Source organism: Chiloscyllium punctatum, chromosome 12 (assembly GCF_047496795.1).
Source record: "Chiloscyllium punctatum isolate Juve2018m chromosome 12, sChiPun1.3, whole genome shotgun sequence".
NCBI classification, from domain to species: Eukaryota; Metazoa; Chordata; class Chondrichthyes; order Orectolobiformes; family Hemiscylliidae; genus Chiloscyllium; species Chiloscyllium punctatum.
The window spans coordinates 13,938,215-13,962,091 of NC_092750.1; the positions used below are offsets into that span (position 1 = coordinate 13,938,215).

General features: G+C 42.5%; 1 protein-coding gene across 2 annotated transcripts in view; it reads right to left on the reverse strand.

Annotated features, from left to right (window-relative positions):
- Positions 1–23,877, reverse strand: part of LOC140483606 (ETS domain-containing protein Elk-1-like) — an 87,695-nt gene that overhangs the window by 11,828 nt on the left and 51,990 nt on the right. For both annotated transcript variants that reach the window (XM_072581869.1, XM_072581870.1), the window contains exon 3: positions 2,001–2,211. In XM_072581869.1, the coding sequence (XP_072437970.1) occupies positions 2,001–2,204 (204 nt within the window). In that variant the 5' untranslated portion in view covers positions 2,205–2,211. The remainder of the gene's footprint in view (positions 1–2,000; positions 2,212–23,877) is intronic.

Genomic DNA, 23,877 nt, shown 5'->3' on the forward strand with positions numbered 1-23,877 from the left:
AACCACACTGACCAACCACTCCTTGTGACCCCAACCAACGACAAGAAGTTAAGAATGACGTATGTTCTCAAAGCTGGACTCCCTCCCTCAGGAGTAAGATCTCAACAAGGAAAATCCTGAGACCCAGAGGCTGCTGGCAACTGACTGGCAGTGCCAATACCTGTGATAAGGCAAGATATCCGCTGTTCTCATTATGCCTTTCAACTCTTGGGGAGTCAACTTTGTGGTGTTGGGGGTGGGGTGGAGGTGATGTGTTAGTTGCCACCATTCCTACACTGAGGAAAAAGTCTGTAAATCACACCCACTCAGTCATAACCGCACAGGAGGAGCCCATGTTGTTTCTGTATAGATCTATTCAATCAGTCCCATTTCCCCTCTCCATCTCTACAGCCCTAGTTTGTTTTTCCCCAGGAAATTTCCTTTTGAAATCATTAATTGACACCACTCCCACCACCTCTATCGGCAGCAAGCTTCAGATCACTGTCACAAACTGTTTCAAAACATTCTTCGTCACGTCGCTCCCCTCCCTGATGTGATGTCTTCTGCCACTCCCTGTTCAACTTAAACATTGGAGCTAGCTGACTTAGATCATAGAGTCAAATGCACAGAAACAGACCCTTCGGTCCAACTCATCTGACCAGACATTCCAATCTGATCTAGTCCCATTTGCCAGAATTTAGGCCATATCCTTCTAAACCCTTCCTATTCATATACCCATCCAGATGCTTTTTAACTGTTGTAATTGTACCAGTCTCCACCACTTCTTCTGGCAGTTCATTCCATACACACACCACCCTCTGCGTGAAAACGTTACCCCTCAAGCCCTTTATAAATCTTTCCCCTCTCACCTTAGACCTATTTTTGTACTCCCCCAAACTAGTAAAAAGACCTCAGCTATTCATCTTTTTCATGTCCCTCTTGTTTTTATAAACCTCTATAATTTGGGTGTCCTCGAAAGTGTGAAGTGATTCACTTTGGAAGTTTGAATTTGAATGCAGAATACAGGGTTAAAGGCAGGATTCTTAGCAGTGCGGAGGAACAGAGGGATCATGGAGTCTGTGTTCATAGATCCCTCAAGGTTGCCACCCAAGTTGATTGGTATATCAAGAAGGCATATGATGTGTTGACTTTCATTAACAGGGGGACTGAGGTTAAGAGCCATGAGGTTATGCTGCAGCTCTATAGAGGCCTGGTTAGACCACACTTGGAATATTGTATCCAGTTCAGGTCGCCCCATTATAGGAAAGATATGGAAGGTTTGGAGAGGGTGCAGAGGAGATTTACCAGGATGCTGCCTGGACTGGAGGGGATGTCTTATAAAGAAAGGTTGAGGGAGCTAGGACTTTTCTAGTTGGAGTGAAGAAGAGTGAGGGGTGACTTGATAGAGATGTACAAGATGATGAGAGGCATAGATAGAGTGGATAGTCAGAGACTTTTTCTCAGGGCGGAAATAGTTATCACAAGGGGGCATACTTTTAAGATAATTGGAGGGACATTTAGGGGAGATGTCAGAGGTAGGTTCCTTAAACAAAGAGTGGTGTGTGCATGGAATGCACTGCTAGCAGTAGTAGTAGAGTCAGATACATTAGGGACATTTAAGCAACTCTTGGATAGGCACATGTACAGTATGTAGGTTAGAGTAGGATAAAAGTTTGGTAAAACATCGAGGGCCAAAGGGCCTGTACTGTGCTGTACTGTCCTATGTTCTCTCTTCTATAAGATCACCCCTCAGCCTCTGAAGCTACGGGGAAAATAACGCCAGCCTGTTCAGCCTCTCCCTGTAGCTCAAACCCTCCAGCTCTTGTAAATCCTTTCTGACACCATCTCAACATTACAACATTCTTCCTGTAGAAAGGTGACCAGAATTGTACAGTGTACTCCAAAGGTGGCCTCACCAAAGTCCTGTTCAGACGATTTGTCTTGTAACCCTGGGTGATTCTAGCGTGCTGCGCCCACGTCTGGTTTAAGTGAAGCCCAGTCTAAATGCAGGTTGCCCTCACCTTGTCATAGTAATATCGGAGTGCTCGGCTCAGCTTATCATAGTTCATGTTGGTCTTATTCTTTCGCATGCCCCATAGCCGCGCTACCTCCTCAGCGTTACGTAGCTTAAACTCGCCATCCTTAGATGTCCAACAAATGAGATCGTTCTTGTTCTCGTCCAAGAGTTGCCGTAGAAACTGCCACAATGTTATCGAGTTGTCCATCACTGACCTGTGCAAGAGAGCCAATCAGTGGAACTAGAAAATGCACATGAGCTTTAATACCAATAGATGCAAAACATTATATCTGTGAGGTAAAAACAAAGACTGCAGATGCTGGAAACCAGATTCTGGATTAGTGGTGCTGGAAGAGCACAGCAGTTCAGGCAGCATCCAAGTAGCTTCGAAATCGACGTTTCGGGCAAAAGCCCTTCATCAGGAATAAAGGCAGTGAGCCTGAAGCGTGGAGAGATAAGCTAGAGGAGGGTGGGGGTGGGGAGAGAGTAGCATAGAGTACAATGGGTGAGTGGGGGAGGGGATGAAGGTGATAGGTCAATGAGGAGAGGGTGGAGTGGATAGGTGGAAAAGGAGCACCCTGCCTATCTCCTTTTCCACCTATCCACTCCACCCTCTCCTCCCTGACCTATCACCTTCATCCCCTCCCCCACTCACCCATTGTACCCTATGCTACTTTCTCCCCACCCCCACCCTCCTCCATTATATCTGTGTCATGCCTTTCTTTTAACTAGAATCATGTAGCGCAGAAACAAACCCTTTGGCCCAACTCACCCAGGCCAATCAGATTTCCCAAGCTAAACTAGTCCCGTTTGCCTGAGTTTGCCTCATAACCCTCCAAACCTTTTTATCCATGTACCTGTCCAAATGTCTGAACTACTGTAACCGTCCCTGCATTCACCACTTCCTTTGGCAGTTCATTCCACCCTCTGTGTGAAAATGTCACCCCTCATATTCCTTTTAAATCTTTCCCCACTCACCCTAAATCTATATCCTCTAATTTTGAACTCCCGTACGCTAAGGAAGAGACCTGTGCAATTTAATTTATGCATGCTCCTCATGCTTTTATAAACCTCTAAATTGGTGCCCCTCAACCTCTTATACTCCAGGGAAATGACTCATTCATGGGATGTGAACATCATTGATGAGGTCAGCATTTCAATAATTGCATCGCTACAGAGCAGATAGAGGCCATTCGGTCCAATGAGGCTACACTGACCCTCCAAAGAGCATCCCACCCAAGCCATAAATTTGCAATGCGATTCTGAATCCAATCTTGAAATGTAAACTCAGAACAGTATTGACCCTGACTCTAATCCGCGAGGTACCTCACACTCAGCATTTGTCCAAATTGTATCACTGTGCACGAGTTGGTAGCCTTGAGACAGAAGGTCGTGAAGCCAAGACTTACTCCAGACTGGACTCTCCAGTCCGTAACTGAGGGTGTGCTGCACTGTTGGAGGTTCTGCCTTTCCAACAAGAAGGTAAATTATGAGTCCTAGTCAACCATCTCATGTTGATATATAAAAAAATCTCATGGCACTACTAAAACAAAGAGCAGGGGGAGTTATCCCTCGTGTCCTCGCCAATATCTAAAGGTGGCACAGTGGCTCAGCGGTTAGCATTGCTGCATCACAGCACCCACAGACCCAGGTTCAATTCCACCCTCGAGCAAGTGGCTATGTGCACTTCCTCTGGGTACTCTGGCTTCCTCCCACAGTCCCACAGGTTAGGTGGATTGGCCATGCTAAATTCCCCATAATGCCCAGGGATGTGTAGGTTAGATGGATGAGCCATGAGAAATGTAGGGTTATGGGGTGAGTCTGGGTGGGATACTCTGCAGAGGACTGGTGTGGACTTGATGGGCCAAATGGCCTGCTTCCACATTGTAGGGAATCAATGTTTCTAACCCTCAATCAATTTTACAAAAGCAAATGATCTGGTATCACTGTGTGTAAATCAACTGTCACATTTTGTAAATTGCATTTCAATAGTACTTAATTGGTTATGAATGGCACTATAAAATGCAAGTCTTTTTTCAACTTAACTCACTTAACAAACTTATTCCTACGCTACAACCAATTTCTTATTCACGGATTAGAACCCTTCAATCTCCCTTAAACTTAAAGGGTGGCCTCCTAAACAGAAAACTAAATGATGGCTTTTGAAAATCAAGATACAACATATTGCAAAGTTCTCCAATTAAAATACCATTTCCTCGGAATATGGGAGTAGTTGTCAGCCCTTTTGCCCCTCCAGCCTGTTCCGCCAACCTAGGGTCAAGAATTCCAAAAATTCACTACCATTTCTTCCTCAAAGTCAGGGAGTCAGGCCTTCCCTATCTGAATACGTTATTTACTAAGTTATCATATTAGTGACAATTACATTATTTAGGACTGATGTACTCTCTTCAGCTATATCTTTCTTTCTTTCTCTTGTTCTTAAATTATTTAAAACAGTGACGTTTTGTGGAAACAAATGAAAGCTTTGCACTGTATTTTATTGCATCCTTACTGTAAAATACATGTGACAATAAAATCAAAATCACATCAATTTAAGTTAGTATTGCTATGATAATTGTTAGGACCAGGAAAAATCCCTGTCTTTAATCTCTTCAGTTGGCCACAACAAAGAATTTTTCATTTCTGTTTAGCACACATCTATATCACCCTTGAACTAAAATGTAATGGTAGTTGAAATTAAGGAGCAAATTACAAGGTTTATTGGTTGACAACCACCAATAAAGTTAGTAATTTTCAACACACACACACACACGTATAAAGTTTATAAAGGGGAGAGCGTCTGGTACAGAAAATAAATTGCGTAGTTTAAACAGTCCTTGAGGCGTTAGGTTTGAACTTGAGAGCAATATTGTTTGATTGATGTCTTGTATTGTCTGCAATGAGTTCTTAGTGAATGCATTTTTCTCTAATTTGCCTGATCACTGGGCACTGTTTTCCAAGAGGCTAACAGAATAGGAGAAAGACAGCAAGGTTTTAAGGTGGACTATCTATGAATTTATCATTCTTCTAAATCTCTTGGCCCAAAAACTGTTGCCAGTAACAAATTCCTTTACATATTCCTGTGTCTAGCTTCACTTTCTTTCCCCAAGGTGGGTGATCTGCAGGTGAATTTCAAAATGGTGTAAATCAAACAGGGGATACAGATCTGAGTAACTGGATTCAAATAGTTTGAAAACAGGTTAATTTCAATTCAGAATGGATATTCTCTATTCATGAGATTGACTCAACTTGGTCAGGTGATCATACTAAGTCATTCTTTTCTTTTTCATAACCATTTTAGGCTTAGCAAGTTTTGAGAAGATTTGTAGCTCAGGTTGAGGTTCTGGATGTAGGTTTGCTCGCTGAGCTGGAAGGTTCACTTCCAGACGTTTCGTCACCCTACTAGGTAACATCTTCAGTGAGCCTCCAGGTGAAGCACTGCTGATGAATCCTGATTTCTATTGATAGGTTTGGGTTTCTTTGGGTTGGTGATGTCATTTCCTGTTCTTTTTCTCAGGGGGTGGTAGATAGGCTCTAATTCAAAGTGTTTGTTGATAGAATTCTAGTTGAAATGCCATGCTTTTAGGAATTCTCGTGTGTGTCTTCAGGCTGTATAAAGTACCAGGTAATAGAAAACAGATGAAGCAAGCAAAAATTGACAATAATTGTGTTATGATTGTGGTAAAATTTGACTAACTCCTTGTAAACTGTGTTTTGCCCATGAAAATGAGCATCTTGCTGACCTGCATTTTACTTTTTTGGAACTTTCCTATCATCCACTCTATTATAATGCCTTTTCTTCCCCCACCCCATTCTTGCACACCCTCACCACAAAATCTATAATGCCAGATTCATTGAAGAAATGCACTCCAGGTGCATCTCTTTATAACTGATTCAGTCTCATGACCTAAATGTCCCTGGCAAGGTGAACATTAGTCACAGAGTCATAGAGATGTATAGCATGGAAACACACCCTTCGGTCCAAACTGTCCATGCCGACCAGATATCCCAACCTAATCTAGTCCCATTTGCCAGCACTTTACCCACATCCCTCTAAACCCTTCCTAGTCATATACCCATCCAGATTCCTTTTAAATGTTGTAGTTGTACAGCCTCCACTACTTCCTCTGGCAGCTTATTCCAATACACATACCACCCTCTGCGTGAAAAAGTTGCCCCTTAGGTCTCTTTTATATCTTTCCCCTCTGACCCTAAACCTATGCCCTCTAGTTCTGGACTCCCCAACCCCAGAGAAGAGACTTTGTCTATTTATCCTATCCATGCCCCTCATGAATTTATAAACCTCTATAAGGTCACCCCTCAGCCTCCGACGCTCCAGGGAAAACAGCCCCAGCCAATTCAGCTTCTCCCTATAGCTCAAATCCTCCAACTCTGGCAGCATCCTTGTAAACCTTTTCTGAACCCTTTCAAATTTCTCAACATCTTTCCGACAGGAAGGAGACCAGAATTGCACACAATATTCCAAAAGTGGCCTAACCAACAATCTTGTGACCTCTAAACTCTACTCAATACTCTGACTAATAAAGGAAAACATACCAAATACCTTCTTCGGTATCCGATCTACTATTTCATCATTACCCTTCAGGAAAGCTGACTTCCTGAGGAGCTACAGGGCTTTGGCAAACATACAACCTCAGTGCTGTTGGCTCTTGGATTTTAATCCAATGACAGCACATAAATGGTAATAGACAATAGACAATAGGTGTAGGAGTAGGCCATTCTGCCCTTTGAGCCTGCACCACCATTCAAAATGATCATGGCTAATCATCCTTAGTCAATATCCTGCTCCTGCTTTATCTCCATAACCCTTGATTCCACAATCCTTGAAAGCTCTATCCAACTCTTTCTTAAACGAATCCAGAGACTGGGCCTCCACTGCCCTCTGGGGCAGAGCATTCCACACAGCCACCACTCTCTGGGTGAAGAAGTTTCTCCTCATCTCTGTCCTAAATGGTCTATCCTGTATTTTTAAGCTGTGTCCTCTGGTTCGGCACTCCCCCATCAGCGGAAATATGTTTCCTGCCTCCAGATTATCCAATCCTTTAATAATCTTATATGTCTCAATCATATCCTCTCTCAGTCTTTTAAACTCAAGGGTATACAAGCCCAGTCGCTCCAGTCTTTCAGTGTAATGTAATCCCGCCATTCCAGGAATTGACCTCGTGAACCTACGCTGCACTCCCTCAATAGCCAGAATGTAAGACAACTTACACATGGTGTACTAGCTTGCTGCATCCCACTCTGCTACAAATTGTACACCTCAGTTTCTGACCCATCATTCCTCACTTTGATGTTGGGTCAAAGGCAATGAAGCTTAAACTCTCTTTGCTTTTGTAAGAAGGTGAGCAGATAATAAGCAGAAGCATAGCACTGGTCTTGGTGGCACTGTTGGTTAGCAGACTTGCGCCCACGTCTAATAATCTGAACCAGACTATTTACATTAAGGATGGTGATACTCTATCTGGAATGATCATAAGCTGGTAACCCAATCGGGACTTTTTTTGGTGTTTTTGTAGGTTATAGCTGTTTTCAGAGCCTTTGACATTCAGATCTTTCTGTGTAAAGGAGGCCAGGTGGCTCATTGTACCTGCGCCAGCTCTTTGATCTGTAACTGTACAAATATTCCACTTCCAAGAGTAGATGCACTTGTGCTTTTGAAAAATTCTATCTTGTCTTTTCTATCTTGACCAGATTTTAACACGGAACTGCAGAATCACACAGCCATAATATCACAGGAGGCCATTTCGGCCTATTGCACTGGCTCTCCAAGTAGGCAATTCACCTACTGCCATTCTCCCCAAAACCCTGTTACGTTCTTCTTTTGCAGTTAAATGTTTAATTCTGTCTTCAGCACATCGATCGAACCAGCCTCCACCATGCTCTCAGGCACTGCGTTAACCACGCGCTATGCAAAAACTTTTTCCTCATGTATCGTTGACCTTTTTTTGTCAATCATTTCGAAATCTGCTCCCCCTCACTGGCAATCCTTTTATGAGTACAAACAATTTCTATTTACTCTATGTAGACCCTAATGATTCTGAACACTTCTATCAAAACCTCTCTGCTCCCAGGAAATAGTCCCATTTCTCCAATTTAGCTTCATAATTGAAATTTCTCAGTGTGGAACCATTTTTGTGAATCTTTTCTGCAATCTCTCCAATACCTTCAGACTTTTCCTAACGTTCAGCACTCAGAACTAGATACCCATACTCCAGCTGAGGCTAAATTAGTCTTATACAAGTTCAACATAACCTCCTTGCTTTTAAATTCTTTGCCCCATTAGTAAAGCCTTGGACTACATATGTTTTATTAACAGTTCTCTCAGCCTACTCTACCACCTTCAATGACTTATGCAAATAGACATGCCCCTGCTCCTTTGAAGTTACACACCTTATTCCGTATTATCGCTCCAAGTTCTTTTTGCCAAATTGAACCAAATTGAAATTCACTTGTCTGCCCATTCCATCAACTCATCAATATCCTTAAGAGGTTCAACATTATCCTCCTCACAGTTCACAATGCTTCCAACTTTTATATCATCCAGTTGTTAAAATGATGCCCTGTACAGCAAGATCTTCTTGGACACGAATATGTGATGCCTGGAAGTTGTTATTTGCAAATTATTTAATGATTAGATTTTTGAATCCCCTTTGTATGAAACCCTAACATCCCATTTTCAATCACATGCACCACATGCGACACTGAAGAGTTGAGAGCGAAGGTTCCTTAGACACAGTTAAATAGCTTAGAAGGTTAGGATTAGCCAGGAATCTGCGCTATTTTAATTTGGCAAATGGGCACCACTCCATGTCAAGCCTGGAGCAAGACAAGGAGTTGGATATTCCATGAACTACCAGGATTGAGTCCATGCTATTAATATTGCTCTACACACATTCTCACCAACTGAGCTTGCCAACTGTCACAAGTAAAGGTAATTTGACTTGAGAACCAAGCCTCAGAAAGGTGGGATACATTAAATCCCCTTTGAGAGCAGATGGTTCTTCAAAATGCTTGCTGTTTACCAACAGGATCAGTCCCATTTGCAAGATGTGTGTGCAGTTCTGGAATCGAAAGATGTGATACCACTGCTGAGGGTGCAGAGGAGATTTACCAGGATTTGTTTGGGCTGGAGAAGTTTAGCTATGAAGCGAGATTGGATATACTGGGTTCTTTTCCTTACAGCAGAGAAGATTGTCAAGGGACATGACTGAGATATTTACAATTTTGAGGATAGTCAGGATAGAGAGGAAGAAACCTTTTCTCCTTGATAGAGGGATCAATGACCTGGGGCCATAGATTTAAGGGAAGGGGCCAGAGGTTTAGAGGAGATGTGGGGTAAATCGTTTTCACTCAGAGGGTAATCTGAAACTCGCTGCCTCTAAAAATGGTACAGGCAGAAACCCTCTAAACATTTAAGAAGTAGTTAGATGCATATTTGCAATTCCAAGACAGATAAGACTATGGGACAAGTGTTGGGAAATGGGAATAACATAGTTCGGTAGTTGTTTCTGACCACACAAACTCAATAGGCAGAATAAGTTGTCGTCCATTTAAAACTGAGAAGGGGAGGAATTTCTTCTCTCAGTCATAGAGTCATAGAGATGCACAGCATGGAAATAGACCCTTCGGTCCAACCTGTCCACGCTGACCAGACATCCCAACGCAACCCAGTCCAAGGTGGAATTCTTTACCACAGAACACTGTCAAAGCTCAATCATTAAGTATGTTCAAGGCTGAGATAGACAGATTTTTAATTGGTAAAGTAATCATGAGGATAAGGCAGGAGAGCGAGTTGAAGATTATCAAAGCCACCATGGTGTTGGTGAATAGTAGAGTAGATTCAATGGGCTGAATGGCCTATGTCTGCTCCTATGTCTTAAACACATGAATGAGAAGTAGGACAGTCAGCCTCAAGTCCGATGCATCGTTCAATAAGGTCATGGCTGAATCGATTACTCCATATTCCTGCCTACACCTGATGTACATCAGGGTTCTGTTATATCCGGTCATGGGTTTGAAGGGGTTTATGTTGTTGTTCATTAAGCTCCACCCAATCCGCCGCTGCCACTCAGGTGGAGGTGTTTGAGATCTGCACAAGGTTCCAAGAGGAGCAGATGTGATCTGCACCAACACCTGATGGTCTGAAGTAACCACGCTTAGCACATTAATGTAAACTTACATTTTTCTAATGTGCAACCAAGCTTGGAGGTGTCACTGTTTCCTTTTCTAGTCACGCTCCTCTGCTGGTCAGAAAAAGTTTACATTTAACCAGGCTAATAGTTTGGATAATTATATCAGGCTTAGATTGTGCCAGGTAAAAGCAAATTACTGCAGATGCTGGAATCTAAAACCAAAAGAGAAAATGCTAGAAAATCTCAGCAGGTCTGGCAGCATCTGTAAGGAGAGAAAAGAGCTGACGTTTCGAGTCTAACTTGACAAACACACACATAGCCAGACACATACACACATAGAAAGATGCAGACTCTCACACACTGTCTCACACCCAGATATACACACACACACATCTGAGATGAAATAAAAAATAAAAAAAAGCAGTGTCCCATTATTCACGAAGGATGAGGGACACACCAAATCTGGTGAGTCTGACCCTGGTGGTAGTTGAATTACTGGAATCGATATTGAGAGATAGGATTAACCATTTCTTGAAAAGTCACTGGCTACACAAGGAGACTCAGGATAGTATCCTAACTGAATAGTTTCATGAAGTAACAAGAAAGATTGATGAATAGTGGATGTTGTCTACATGGATTTGAGAAAGTCATTTACCAGGATCCCACAGACATGCTAGTCACAAAAATTAAAAGTCCAGGGGATATAAGGAACATAGTGAGCTCCTTCCAAGATTGGCTCCATGGCAGGAAACAAAAGATTAATTTTCAATGGATGTTTTTCTGAACGGAAAGCGATTTCTAGAGGTGTTCCACAGGGTAGGTGTTGGTCCCTTGCTGTCTGTGATAAATATGAGTGATTTAGACTTAAATGTGGGAGGTACAATTGGGGAAAACTTACAGACAACATGAAAATTGGCCAAATTAGCTGACAATGAAGAGGATGGCTGCCGAGTGCAGGATGATAGCAATGGTTTAGTTGAGTGGAAGGAGAAATGGCACATGGAATTCAATTGAGAAAAGCGTGAAAACAACAATTCACAATAAATGGGAGGAGATTGAGAGGGTCAGAGGAAGTGATCCATCTTGAAGGTCCCTAAAAATGGCAGGATAGGGAGTTAAGATGCTAAAATAAGCATATGGGATGCTGACCTTCATCAGGGTTAGGTACTGACTGCAGGGATATAAAACTGGATCTCTCTCTCTCTCTCTCTCTCTCTCTTACATTTGGAACTATATATGTGTTTAGGTCACAGCTGGAAACAAAAGGGCAATTGTGTGCAGTTCAGGTCATGATAGTCCAGGAAGGACAATAATTGCTCTTAACTTTTGTACTTTTAAATGTTATTTGAATGTCACATGTATTTTCCAGTGAGAAAAACAGTAAAATACAGTGAAAAGCTTTTTCCTATTCAAAATAGCACCAGTCATGGCGACATTGGACAGCTTTTTTCACTGTTACCATGATCTGCACCATTTTAAATAGTTTTAAGATAAAGCAAAAATTTAAAAAACTACTGCTTAAGGAGGGAATGGTGCCAAAGCTTGAAAATTGCAGCTTTGAGAAAAAACATTGGATACGCTTGGGTTGTTTTCCTTAGAGCAGAGAAAGCTACGCAGTTATTTAATCAAGATGCACAAAATAATGGGAGGCCTGGATAGAGGGGAGAGGAAAGACATGTTTCCCGTAGCGATGAGGTCAGTTACCTGGGGAACAGGTTTAAGGTAGTTGTTCAAAGGAGTAAAGGGGACATGGGAAAATATTTATCACACAGAGTCTCAGTCTGGAATTCGCTGTTCCAGTTTGATGGTTCAGTTAGAAACGCTCAACTTAAGTAAAAGGACTCTGGATCTTAAACAGAATTACTGTAACCTGCAAGGCTGCCAAAGAGATTCCGGTGGGTGGGATTCAAATGAACAGCTAATTTATTTAGGCAGCGAATACCTAATGTGCTTAATGGCCTCTTTTATGCTGTAATTTCTCTATGGTTTTAAGGTAACTTTAATATATTTTGATCAAGTAACAGTTAAACTCATGAAAAAAGGAATAGTCATGGATTATCCCAAATGGTGTTCTGAAATGAAAACTATTCTGCACTCACAATGTGTATGCACTCAGATGGCTTCCTGCGACAGATATAGTTAGCTAAATTCTCTTTACTTCTGTGAGTGGGGTAGATTGCAATAAAATCCATCTCAGGAACTGTTCCTGAGTGGTAAAGATGATTTCAGGTGGGGTTTTCAGCTCGCACACTTTGATGAGAGGAATTGTGAGGAAAGAGAGAGAGGGAGCAATGGGCTGTTACTTCTCAGGCAGGTCTCAAATTCACTGTGACTGAGTTCAAAAATGCAACAGTCTCAATCCAGCCACAAGTCGGGCCTTGAGGCCTCTTTCTGAAAGTTCTGATGTCTGTGAGCTCCCTGCACTTTGCAGGTGCAATACTGTTGATGATGCAGCTGGTGCCTTTCCTTATCAGAGCATCCTTTGTTTAAAAGTTCAAAAACTATGTATATTGGGTCCATATAATCTTTTTAAAAAATATTTGGATCACATCTTTTCAGAATTCTGTAATGGAACAAATTAGCTTGTAACGTAAGGAGAATTGGTAAAAGCAAACTAACTAACCCAGAATGCAACAAGCTTGATTGATTATTTTAAACTGGCTGTTAGAGAAGCCATTAGCGCACTCATGATTGCTCAGTAAGTGCAGCTGAGATACAACACTAACAACAACTGGTATTTATATTGCACCTTTAATGTAATGAAATCTCCCAGTCGTCCTAATCACCTGAATTAGATTACCAATTTACATGTCCACATTTGAGAAAATAAATGCATGAATCTATATAATTTACCTGCATTATTTACTATTTCATTACCCCAGTATCATTCCAGTGAATCTGCACTGCATTTTCTGACTGACTTCCTTCCTTCCTCACTAACGTAAGCCTTAAGTGACCAATTATACCTTACTTATTACATCTAGGCTCGGGATCAGCTCAGGCAGCTCAGACCATGACCTTAAGCTGGTATTTCATAGAACATAGAACATAGAACAATACAGCACAGAACAGGCCCTTCGGCCCACGATGTTGTGCTGAACTTCTAACCTAGATTAAGCACCCATCCATGTACCTATCCAAATGCCGCTTAAAGGTCGCCAATGATTCTGACTCTACCACTCCCACGGGCAGCGCATTCCATGCCCCCACCACTCTCTGGGTAAAGAACCCACCCCTGACATCTTCCCGAAACCTTCCACCCTTCACCTTAAATTTATGTCCCCTTGTAACACTCTGCTGTACACTGTCACAGGCGAAAGCTTTGTTTCATGAAGGGCCGGGAGAGATAAATTATTCTAGTTTTTACAAGATCCCACAGGAAAAACCTGACCTCTCTGAAGAGTCCTTGCCAATTGTGTTGTGGTGAGTGTGGCCTGCTAATATTGAGACACTTTACAAAAGGAACCTAGCTGGTTTCCTTTGTTCAGCTCTGCACTGTGAATGTTCAGATGACGTGCAACAACACTAGGACTGCAACTGCGGAGGTAGAAAGAAAGCATTGCCCTTTATTAACAACAGGAAGCACTCAGTGCACAATGTCTCTTCGCACCTTTGCTCTAGCAGTGCATGAAACACTGCAAATTCAATAGCACCTGTTTCTACTGTCCTTCAGAGCAAGGTATCGTTTAACCTAAAAAAACACAGTTTGGTGCACTTTAGTCAATCGTTCACTACTTATCGTTTCCCCAGTAAACATCTGATAATATCACCATAAACAATAGACGCGATAATTATTGTGAATCAAGAATATTTAACAAATGCATTCGATTGCACCTTATTGCCCTTTGTAAGCACTGCCCACAATGTTTTTACTGCAATGATTACAGAAGTCCTAACATAACAGTAAGCCATCATTAACATCCAATTATAATCCAACAGGTTTGCACTCTAAAAGCTTTTTGATTTTAAATAAACCCGTTGGACTATAACCTGGGGTCATGTGACTTCTGACTTTGTTCACCCCAGTCCAACACCGGCACCTCCACATCACCATTATTAACATGGCAGCAGAGGGATTGCTACCTGACTGTACACCAGGGACCTGTGATAATAATTTGAAAATAAGCTGAGTTTGAATCCCACCTTGGGTTGTAGCAGAAAGGGTAGTCATTTCGACTCTTCAAGCCCATTCCATCTTTGCAACTGGCAGATATAATTCAGCTGCTTAAATAAATCTGGTCTTTAAAATGTCAGCGTAAGTCACATGGAACCTTGAAATTACTGGACTACCATAAAAAGTCATCTGGTTCACTCATGCCCTTTAGGGAAAGAAATCGGTCATCTTTACCCAATCTGGCCCATATGCCCCAGACACACAGGAATGTCTTAATTTCTGTCTGAAATAGTGTATCAACCATTCAGTTACATCCAAGACCATATGGACTCACCAACTTCTCAAAGGTGGGTAGTGAATGCTAGTCCTGTTAGCCACAGTATTCCAGGTACAAATTAAAATAGAAAATAGCAGCAGATTAGGCCATTCAGCCCTTTGAGCATGCTCCGCCATTTAAATTAATCATGGCTCAAACATCCAAATCAGTATCTTGTCCCCACTTTTCCCCCATATGCTTTGATTGCTTTCAAACGAAGAACAGTATGGCGTAGGAACAGGTCCTTTGGCCCACCAAGCCTGTGCTGAACCATGATGTTTTTCTAAACTAAAAACATTTTGTCTCTATGCTGTCTGTATCCCTCTTATTGCCCCTCATCCTTCGACATTCAGGTGAAAACAAACCAAATTTGTCCAACGTCTCCTCATGGCTAATACCATCCAAAACAGGCAACATCCTGGTAAACTGTATCCATACCATCTCCACATCCTTGTTGTGACGACCAGAACTGGACACAATTTTCCAAACGTGGCCTAATGTAAGTTCAAACAGCTGCAACACGACCTGCCAATTTTTATATTTTATGCCCCAACCAATGAAGGCAAGTATTGAATATGCCTGATTGACCGCCTTATCCACTTGTGTTGCCACTTTTAGGAAACTATTGACCTGTACACCTAGAACTATCTGTATGTTAATACTCCCAAGGGTTCTGCCATTTACTATATACTTCCCTCCTGCATTCAATCTTCCAAAATACATCACTTCACATTGGTCTGGATAAAATTCCATCTACTACTTCTCCGCCCAAGAGTCCAACCTATGTGCTGCTGTATTCCCTGGCAATTCTCCTCACTATCCAGAGCTCCCCAATCTTTGTGTTGCCCGTAAGCTTACTAATCAGGCCATTTACAGTTTCTTCCAAATCATTTATCCATATTATCAACAAAAGGGTTCTCAGCACTGATCCCTGGGAAACCCCACTGGTCACCAATCTCCAGACAGAAAAACATCCTCCCACTGCTCTGTTTTCCATGACCAAGCCAGTGTTGTAACCATCTTTCCAGCTCACCATGAATCCCATATGACTTCATCATCTGTGTCAGCCTTGATGAGACCTTGTTAAAGTCCATGTAGACAATATCTCCCACCGACCCCTATCAAATATCTTTGTCACTTCCTCCAAAACTCAATCAAGTTTGTGACATACAGCCTCCCTGGCACATAGCCATGCTATAACTACTAAGTCCATATTTTTCCAAATCTGAGTAAATCTTGTCATTAAGGATCTTCTCCAAAGTTTCCCTAACTACTGACATAAAGTTCACTAGCCTGTAATTTCCCAGATTATCCCTGTTTCCCTTCTTAAACAAAGGAACAACATTGGCTATTGTCCAGTCCTCTGAGACCTCTCCTATGACTACAGAGGATACAAAGACTTTGTAGAAGGCCTCGCAATTTCCTCACCAGCCTCCCTCAGAATTCTGGGATAGATCCCATCAGGTACTGGGCATTTGCCTACCTCAAATGTTTTTCAAAGCACCTTACACCTTTTTTCTAACAACATGGTTTTGAATACCAACATACCCTTCTCTACACTCACCATCCACATTGTCCTTCCCCTTTGTGGATACCAATGCAAAGGATTCATGAAGGACCTCACCCACTTCCTCTAAATCTACACATAAATTCCCTCCTTTGTACTTGAGTGGACCCACCCTTTCCCGAGTTCCTTCTTGCTCCTTGTGTGTGTAAAATGCCTTAGGATTTTGCTTAATCATTTTTGCAAAGGATGTATTGTGGCCACTTTTAGCCCTCCTAACTCCCTGTTTAAGTTCTTCCCTATTTTTTCTAAATTCTTCAAGGGTTCTGTCTGTCTTCAGTTTCCTAAACCTTTTATATACCTTCTTTTTTAAGTTTTTGACTTTAGCTCTAAAAACTACATCCACCTCCTTGAAGCAGTTTCACCTGAACCCCATTCTGTGACAGAGAATTCCTTAGCTTATCACTCTCTGGGTGAAGAAATTTCTCCTCATCACAGTCCTAAATGGCCAACCCTGTATTCTCAAACTGACCCCTGGTTCTAGACTACCTTGTCATTAGGAATATCCTTCTTGTATTTTTGAAAATATGACAGACAGACCGCAGAGTTTATTACTGAGAGGGAGGTATGTTGGCTTTACTCAATTTACTCTTTGCATGGTGCCATGAATTGTTTTATTTAAACCATTATTTCAAATGAAAACACCTCTAACTATGCAGATGCTTCATCACTACTGAACTGAGTGGCCAGTCTCCAACTAGAACACACAACCATATCCCACTTGCCTCCGGGACGAGGCTAGGTTAAGAGCTGACTTAAGAGAGGTATACAAGATGATCAGAGGATTAGATAGGGTGGAGAGTGAGAGCCTTTTTCTTTGGATGGCTTTAAATTGAGGGGTGATAGATATAGAACAGATATCAGAGGTAGGTTCTTTACTCAGAGAGTAGTAAAGGCATGCAATGCCCTGTCTGCAACAGTAGTAGACTTGGATGGTCATTGGATAAACATATGGATTATAATTAGGTGGGCTTCAGATTGGTTTCACAGGTCGGCACAACATCGAGGACCAAAGGACTGCGCTGTAACGTTCACTGTTCTAGTATCAACACGTCAAGCTGACAGTGCTAGACATTGATGATCAACCTGAGACTAGACATACAATAAACCCTTTATTAGGTTTCCCAGTGCAGAAATCTTGCATCTAGCACAGCCTAAGGTTGTCAACTCCAGTGGACACATTCCTAAAGGTTTTACCAAATGATCTCTAACCAAGCTGAACAAATAAACAACCTTTATCTGTCATGCAGGAAGCCATGCAAGTGGGCGAAGCAACAAGCAGTTCAGCAGGAGGGGACTGTCTAGTGAAGGAATTTGACACCATCTTTGGCACAAAGAATGTGATTCCTGACAGTGGTGTCGCCCGCCCAATATCAGAGCTGGGGACATCTGCGCAGGGCTGGAGACCAACTTGCAATGGGAGGGGCAGCATCCTATCGTCATGAGTATGAGTGACACATGTAGACCCAGGAAAGAGATTCTCCATAAACAGTTAGGCACTAAATTAAAAAGTAGAACCTCAAAGCATTTTAAGCTCTGCATTATGACCTGAGACATGTGCAAATTAGCATGGGATACATAAAATTGGAGAGGTGAATACATTGCTTAAGGATTAGTGTGAGAAATAGGCTCCAGTTGATGGGGCACTTGTACCAGTACTAGAGAAAGTGGGGACTGAATGGATGGGATAGTTGCACCTGAACCAGGCTGGGACCTCTTTTATTGTGAAGCAAATATCCAGGGATGTAGTGATTATTTTAAATTGAATATGAGGACAAGGGTTTACGTGTGGACATGTAACATATCAAAGAGTAGAGAGAACGAAAGAAAGGAAAATAGTATGGGAACTGAGGGTCAAAATATGGCAGGAAGGTACTGACAGGCAAAACATAAGAAGGCACCAATAATCAATACTTGATGCTAAAAAGGTAACAGAAGAAAACAAAAGGGTCTGTATCTGAAGGGGCACAGCATTTATAAACAAATTGTTGACGCACATTAAAGTAATAAATATAATCTGACAGCGATTATGAATATAGAGGAATAAATTACATTCAAAAAGAATGAAGCTAGGTAAAGGTGGAGGGGTAGCACTGCTAATCAAGGATGGCATTTGTACAATAGTTAGAGATTACCTTGATTCAGGAAGTCAGGATGTAGGATCAGTTTGAGTGGTGATGAGGAATACTAGAGGAGATAATTAATTAGTGGGAGTGGTTTATAGGCCCCGTAACAGTACCCACAATGTAGGAAAAAGTAAACATGAAGAACTGTTGGCTGCTTGTGATGAACTGAGGACACTAGTCATGTGTGACTTTAATTGACTGAAAATTCAGAAAACGCAGACTAGCAATAGCAGGTAAAAACAATGACTGCAGATGCCTGGATGAGGAGTTCATAAAATGTCTTTGTCATATTTTCTTAGAGCAGCACATTCTGGGACCACTACATTTGTAACATGACAGCATTAATAAATGATCTCAGAGTATAGGCACATTTGGGTACCAGTGGCCACAATGTGATTGAAATTTATATCTAGATTCAAAGGGAGAAAATTGGGCCTAAGACTTGTGTTTTAAATTAAAATTAAGGCACCTATGTGACATGAAAGCTAATAGTGGGCTAGGGATATATTAGGAAAGATTCTGTGGCAAACATTTAACATTTAACAAGAGTGCAGACGATGAGGAAGGCAGAGAGGAGACAGGTGCAAGAGACGCCGGGAGAAGTACCTGTCAGGAACAAGTTGAAGCTTTTGGAAACAGTAGAGTCTGATGACACTACCAGTTCGCAAGGCGGCCATGTTTGTCAATCAAAAGTTGCCGCAGAAGCAGAGCGGAAGAGTCGGACATCACATAGAGCCGTGGTAATAGGGGACTCCATCGTGAGAGGAACTGACCGGGGTTTTTGTGGCAGCAGACGGGATTTAAGGATGGTGTGTTGCTTTCCTGGTGCTAGAGTGAAAGACATCGCGGACAGAGTGCAGGACATCCTCAAGGACGAGGGTGAAGAGCCCGAGGTGGTGGTACACGTCGGCACAAATGATGTCGGGAAGAAGAGGAGGAACATACTACAGCGAGACTTCGCAGAACTAGGAAGAAGGCTAAAAAGCAGGACGTCCAAGGTGGTTATCTCCAGTTTGCTTCCAGTTCCTCGGGCTAGTGTGGCCAGAAACCGGGAGATAATGGACTTGAACGTGTGGTTGGGGAACTGGTGCAGGAAGCAAGGTTTCAAGTTCTTGGATCACTGGGGTATATTTTATGGTAACCATAAATTCTACAAGAGAGATGGCTTGCACCTTAATACAACAGGGATCGGCATTCTGGCAGGCAGGTTTTCTGCTGCAACACCGCTACATTTAAACTAAGTAGCGGGGGGGAGGGGACAAGCTGGATGTTTAAAAAGGAAATTGAAGGGGTAGTTAGAACAAGAGAAGTCAAGAAAGACAACTGTATCAAGGAGGCAGAAAACTGGAAAAGGCATCATGCTGTAAAGTTGAGTGAAATAAGGGTTGAGGGGAAGGGTGAGAGCAGTAACAAATTAAAAATTCTATATATGAATGCACGAAGCATTAGACACAAGGTGGATGAGCTTGAGGCTCTTTTGGAAATTGGCAGATACGATATTGTGGGGATAACTGAGATGTGGCTTCATGGGGACAGGGCCTGGGAAATAAATATTCAAGGCTACACGTGTTATCGTAAGGATAGACTGACGGGCAGAGGGGTTGGGGTGGCCTTGTTGGTAAGGGAGGATATTCAGTCCCTTGCGCGGGCGGACCTAGAGTCAGGGGATGTAGAGTCAGTGTGGATAGAGCTTCGAAACACTAAGGGTAAAAAGACCCTCATGGGAGTCATCTACAGGCCCCCAAACAGTAGTCTGGATGTTGGAGGTAAGTTGAATCAGGAGCTGAAATTGGCTTGTCGCAAAGATGTTACTACAGTTGTTATGGGGGATTTTAACATGCAGGTAGACTGGGTGAATCAGGATGGTATCGGGCCTCAAGAAAGAGACTTTGTGGAGTGCCTCAGAGATGGATTTTTAGAGCAGCTGGTGCTGGAGCCGACCAGGGATAAGGCAATTCTGGATCTGGTATTGTGTAACGAACCAGAATTGGTCAGTGACCTCGAAGTGAAGGAGCCATTGGGAAGTAGTGACCATAATACAATAAGCTTCAATCTGCAATTTGAGAGGGAGTGGGTACAATCGGAAGTGACAATATTTCAGTTGAATAAAGGGAAATATGGAGCTATGAGGGAGCAACTGGCCAAAGTTCAATGGTTTAATACCTTAACAGGGAAGACCGTGGAGGAACAATGGCGGATATTTCTGTGTATAATGCAGAAGATGCAGGATCAGTTCATTCCGAAAAGGAAGAAAGATCCCAGGAGGAGACATGGGCGGCCGTGGCTGACAAGGGAAGTAAAGAAACATATAAGGTTAAAAGAGAAAAAGTATAACTTAGCGAAGATAAGCGGGAAAACGGAGGACTGGGAAGCTTTTAAAGAACAACAGAGGATTAGTAAGAAGGAAATACGCAGAGAAAAAATGAGGTACGAAGGTAAACTGGCCAAGAATATAAAGGAGGATAGTAAAAGCTTTTTTAGGTATGTCCAAGGCAAAAAAATGGTTAGGACAAAAATTGGGCCCTTGAAGACAGAAGCAGGGGAATATATTACTGGGAACGAAGAAATGGCAGAGGAATTAAATGGGTACTTCAGATCTGTGTTCACTGGGGAAGACACAAGCAATCTCCCTGAGGTAACAGTGGCTGAAGGACCTGAACTTAAGGGAATTTCTATTTGCCAGGATTTGGTGTTGGAGAGACTGTTAGGTCTGAAGGTTGATAAGTCTCCGGGACCTGATGGCCTGAATCCCAGGGTACTGAAGGAGGTGGCTCGGGAAATCGTGGATGCTCTGGTGATTATTTTCCAGAGTTCAATAGAATCGGGGTTGGTTCCTGAGGATTGGAGGGCGGCTAATGTTGTGCCACTTTTTAAGAAGGGTGGGCGGGAGAAAGCAGGAAATTATAGACCAGTTAGTCTGACCTCAGTGGTGGGAAAGATGCTGGAGTCTATTATAAAGGATGAAATTACGGCACATCTGGATAATAGTAACAGGATAGGACAGAGTCAGCATGGATTTATGAAGGGGAAATCATGCTTGACTAATCTTCTTGAATTTTTTGAGGATGTAACTCGGAAGATGGACGAGGGAGATCCAGTGGATGTAGTGTACCTGGACTTTCAGAAAGCTTTTGATAAAGTCCCACACAAGAGGTTAGTGAGTAAAATTAGGGCGCACGGGATTGGGGGCAAAGTACTAGATTGGATAGAGAATTGGTTGGCTAATAGGAAACAAAGGGTAGTGATTAACGGCTCCATTTCGAAATGGCAGGCAGTGACCAGTGGGGTACCGCAGGGATCCGTGCTGGGACCGCAGCTTTTTACAATATATGTAAATGATATAGAAGATGGTATCAGCAATAACATTAGCAAATTTGCTGATGACACAAAGCTAGGTGGTAGGGTGAAATGTGATGAGGATGTTAGGGGATTACAGGGTGACCTGGACAAGTTAGGTGAGTGGGCAGATGCATGGCAGATGCAGTTTAATGTGGATAAATGTCTGGTTATCCACTTTGGTGGCAAGAACAGGAAGGCAGATTACTACCTCAATGGTATCAAATTAGGTAAAGGGGCTGTTCAGAGAGATCTGGGTGTTCTTGTCCACCAGTCAATGAAGGCAAGCATGCAGGTACAGCAGGTCGTGAAGAAGGCTAATAGCATGCTGGCCTTCATAACAAGAGGGATTGAGTATAGAAGCAAAGAGGTGCTTCTGCAGCTGTACAGGGCCCTGGTGAGACCACACCTGGAGTACTGTGTACAGTTCTGGTCTCCAAATTTGAGGAAAGACATTCTGGCTATTGAGGGAGTGCAGCGTAGGTTCACGAGGTCAATTCCTGGAATGGCAGGATTGCCTTACACGGAAAGACTGAAGCGACTGGGCTTGTATACCCTTGAGTTTAGAAGACTGAGAGGGGATCTGATTGAAACATATAGGCTTATGAAAGGACTGGACACTCTGGCAGGAGGGAACATATTTCCGTTGATGGGGGAGTGCCGAACCAGAGGACACAACTTAAAAATACGGGGTAGACCATTTAGGACAGAGATGAGGAGAAACTACTTCACCCAGAGAGTGGTGGCTGTGTGGAATGCTCTGCCCCAGAGGGCAGTGGAGGCCCAGTCTCTGGATTCTTTTAAGAAAGAATTGGATAGAGCACTTAAAGATAGTGGAGTCAAGGGGTATGGAGATAAGGCTGGAACAGGATACTGATTAGGAATGATCAGCCATGATCATATTGAATGGCGGTGCAGGCTCGAAGGGCAGAATGGCCTACTCCTGCATCTATTGTCTATTGTCTATTGTCTATATATTTCAGAACATTCATAATAAGCATATTCTGACTGCAAAGAAAAATTGTAAAGAGAAAACACACCATCCATGATTCACTAAAGTAGTCAGGGGAAGCATCAAACCTTAGGAGAGACCAAAATACAGTGCTAGATGAGTGGCAGGTCAGAAAAGATTTAGAAAGATTTTACCAAGACTGGATGATTTGAGTTATAAGGAGAGGCTGAATAGACTGGGACATTTTTCACTAGGGCATGGGAGGTTGAGGGGAGATCTTACAGAGGTTTATAAAATCATGAGGGGCATTGTCAGAGAAATTAGATCACAAAGCACAGTTCAAAGTGAAATTGACAAGCAGTTTATTAGTACCGCGATATCGCGGAAGAGAAACTGACTAAGCTGAAGCAGCACAGATAGTCTGTCCAGGTAGCCGAGAATTCTCTTCTTCCAGCTGAGGATGAAGCCAGGTTTTATAGAAATCTTGTACAATGAGGTTAATTAAAATGGGGAAAGATACAATGTATTTGCAAATTAAGTAATCCAGTTCCAATGATGATAATTGAAAAACAGTTATCGTGAGAATGTTCTGATTACCGATACAATATAACACCCTGACAGTATCAATGAGTCCTTGATGGGATCAGGAGATTCTAGCTCTCTTTGCAGGTAGGTGAGAATGTCTCTTTTGAAACAGTAAGGTGGTTCTAATGTTCCTGTCCTGGGAGCAAGGTCCTTGGTGGTGCCTCTCCGTCTGACCTATTCCTTGTGTGGTTTTAGTATTACTGTGTTATGAGTCTGCCCTCGGAGCTTTGGGACAGCTGTATTGACAGTGTATCGTTAATGTGTTTTGGGAAGTGTATTCCCTTGTCTGCAAGTGCTGTCTGGATTCACTTGTCGGCCTGTTTGGTCACTGCTGAGGCATTCTGGGTGTTTCTGGTATAGTTTGGCCAAGTTTGCTTTCTAATGTTCTGTGTGGGTCGACTATGGGTAGGTGAATAGCAAATATTTTTTCTCTAGTGCAAGGGAGTTCAAAACTAGTTGACATAGGTTTAAAATGAGAGGGGAAAGATTTAAAAGGGGCCTGAGGGGCAACTGTCACACAGACAGTAGATCGTATGTGGAATGAACTGTCAAAGAAAGTGGTAGATGCAGTCACAAGATTCAAAAGACATTTGGACAGGTACATGAATAAGAAAGGTTTAGAGGGACATGGGCCAAACACGGGCAAATGGGACTAGTTTAGTTTGGTCAGCATGGATGAATTGGACTGAAGGGTCTGTTTCCATGTTTTTTGACTTGCTGATAAATCAAAACATA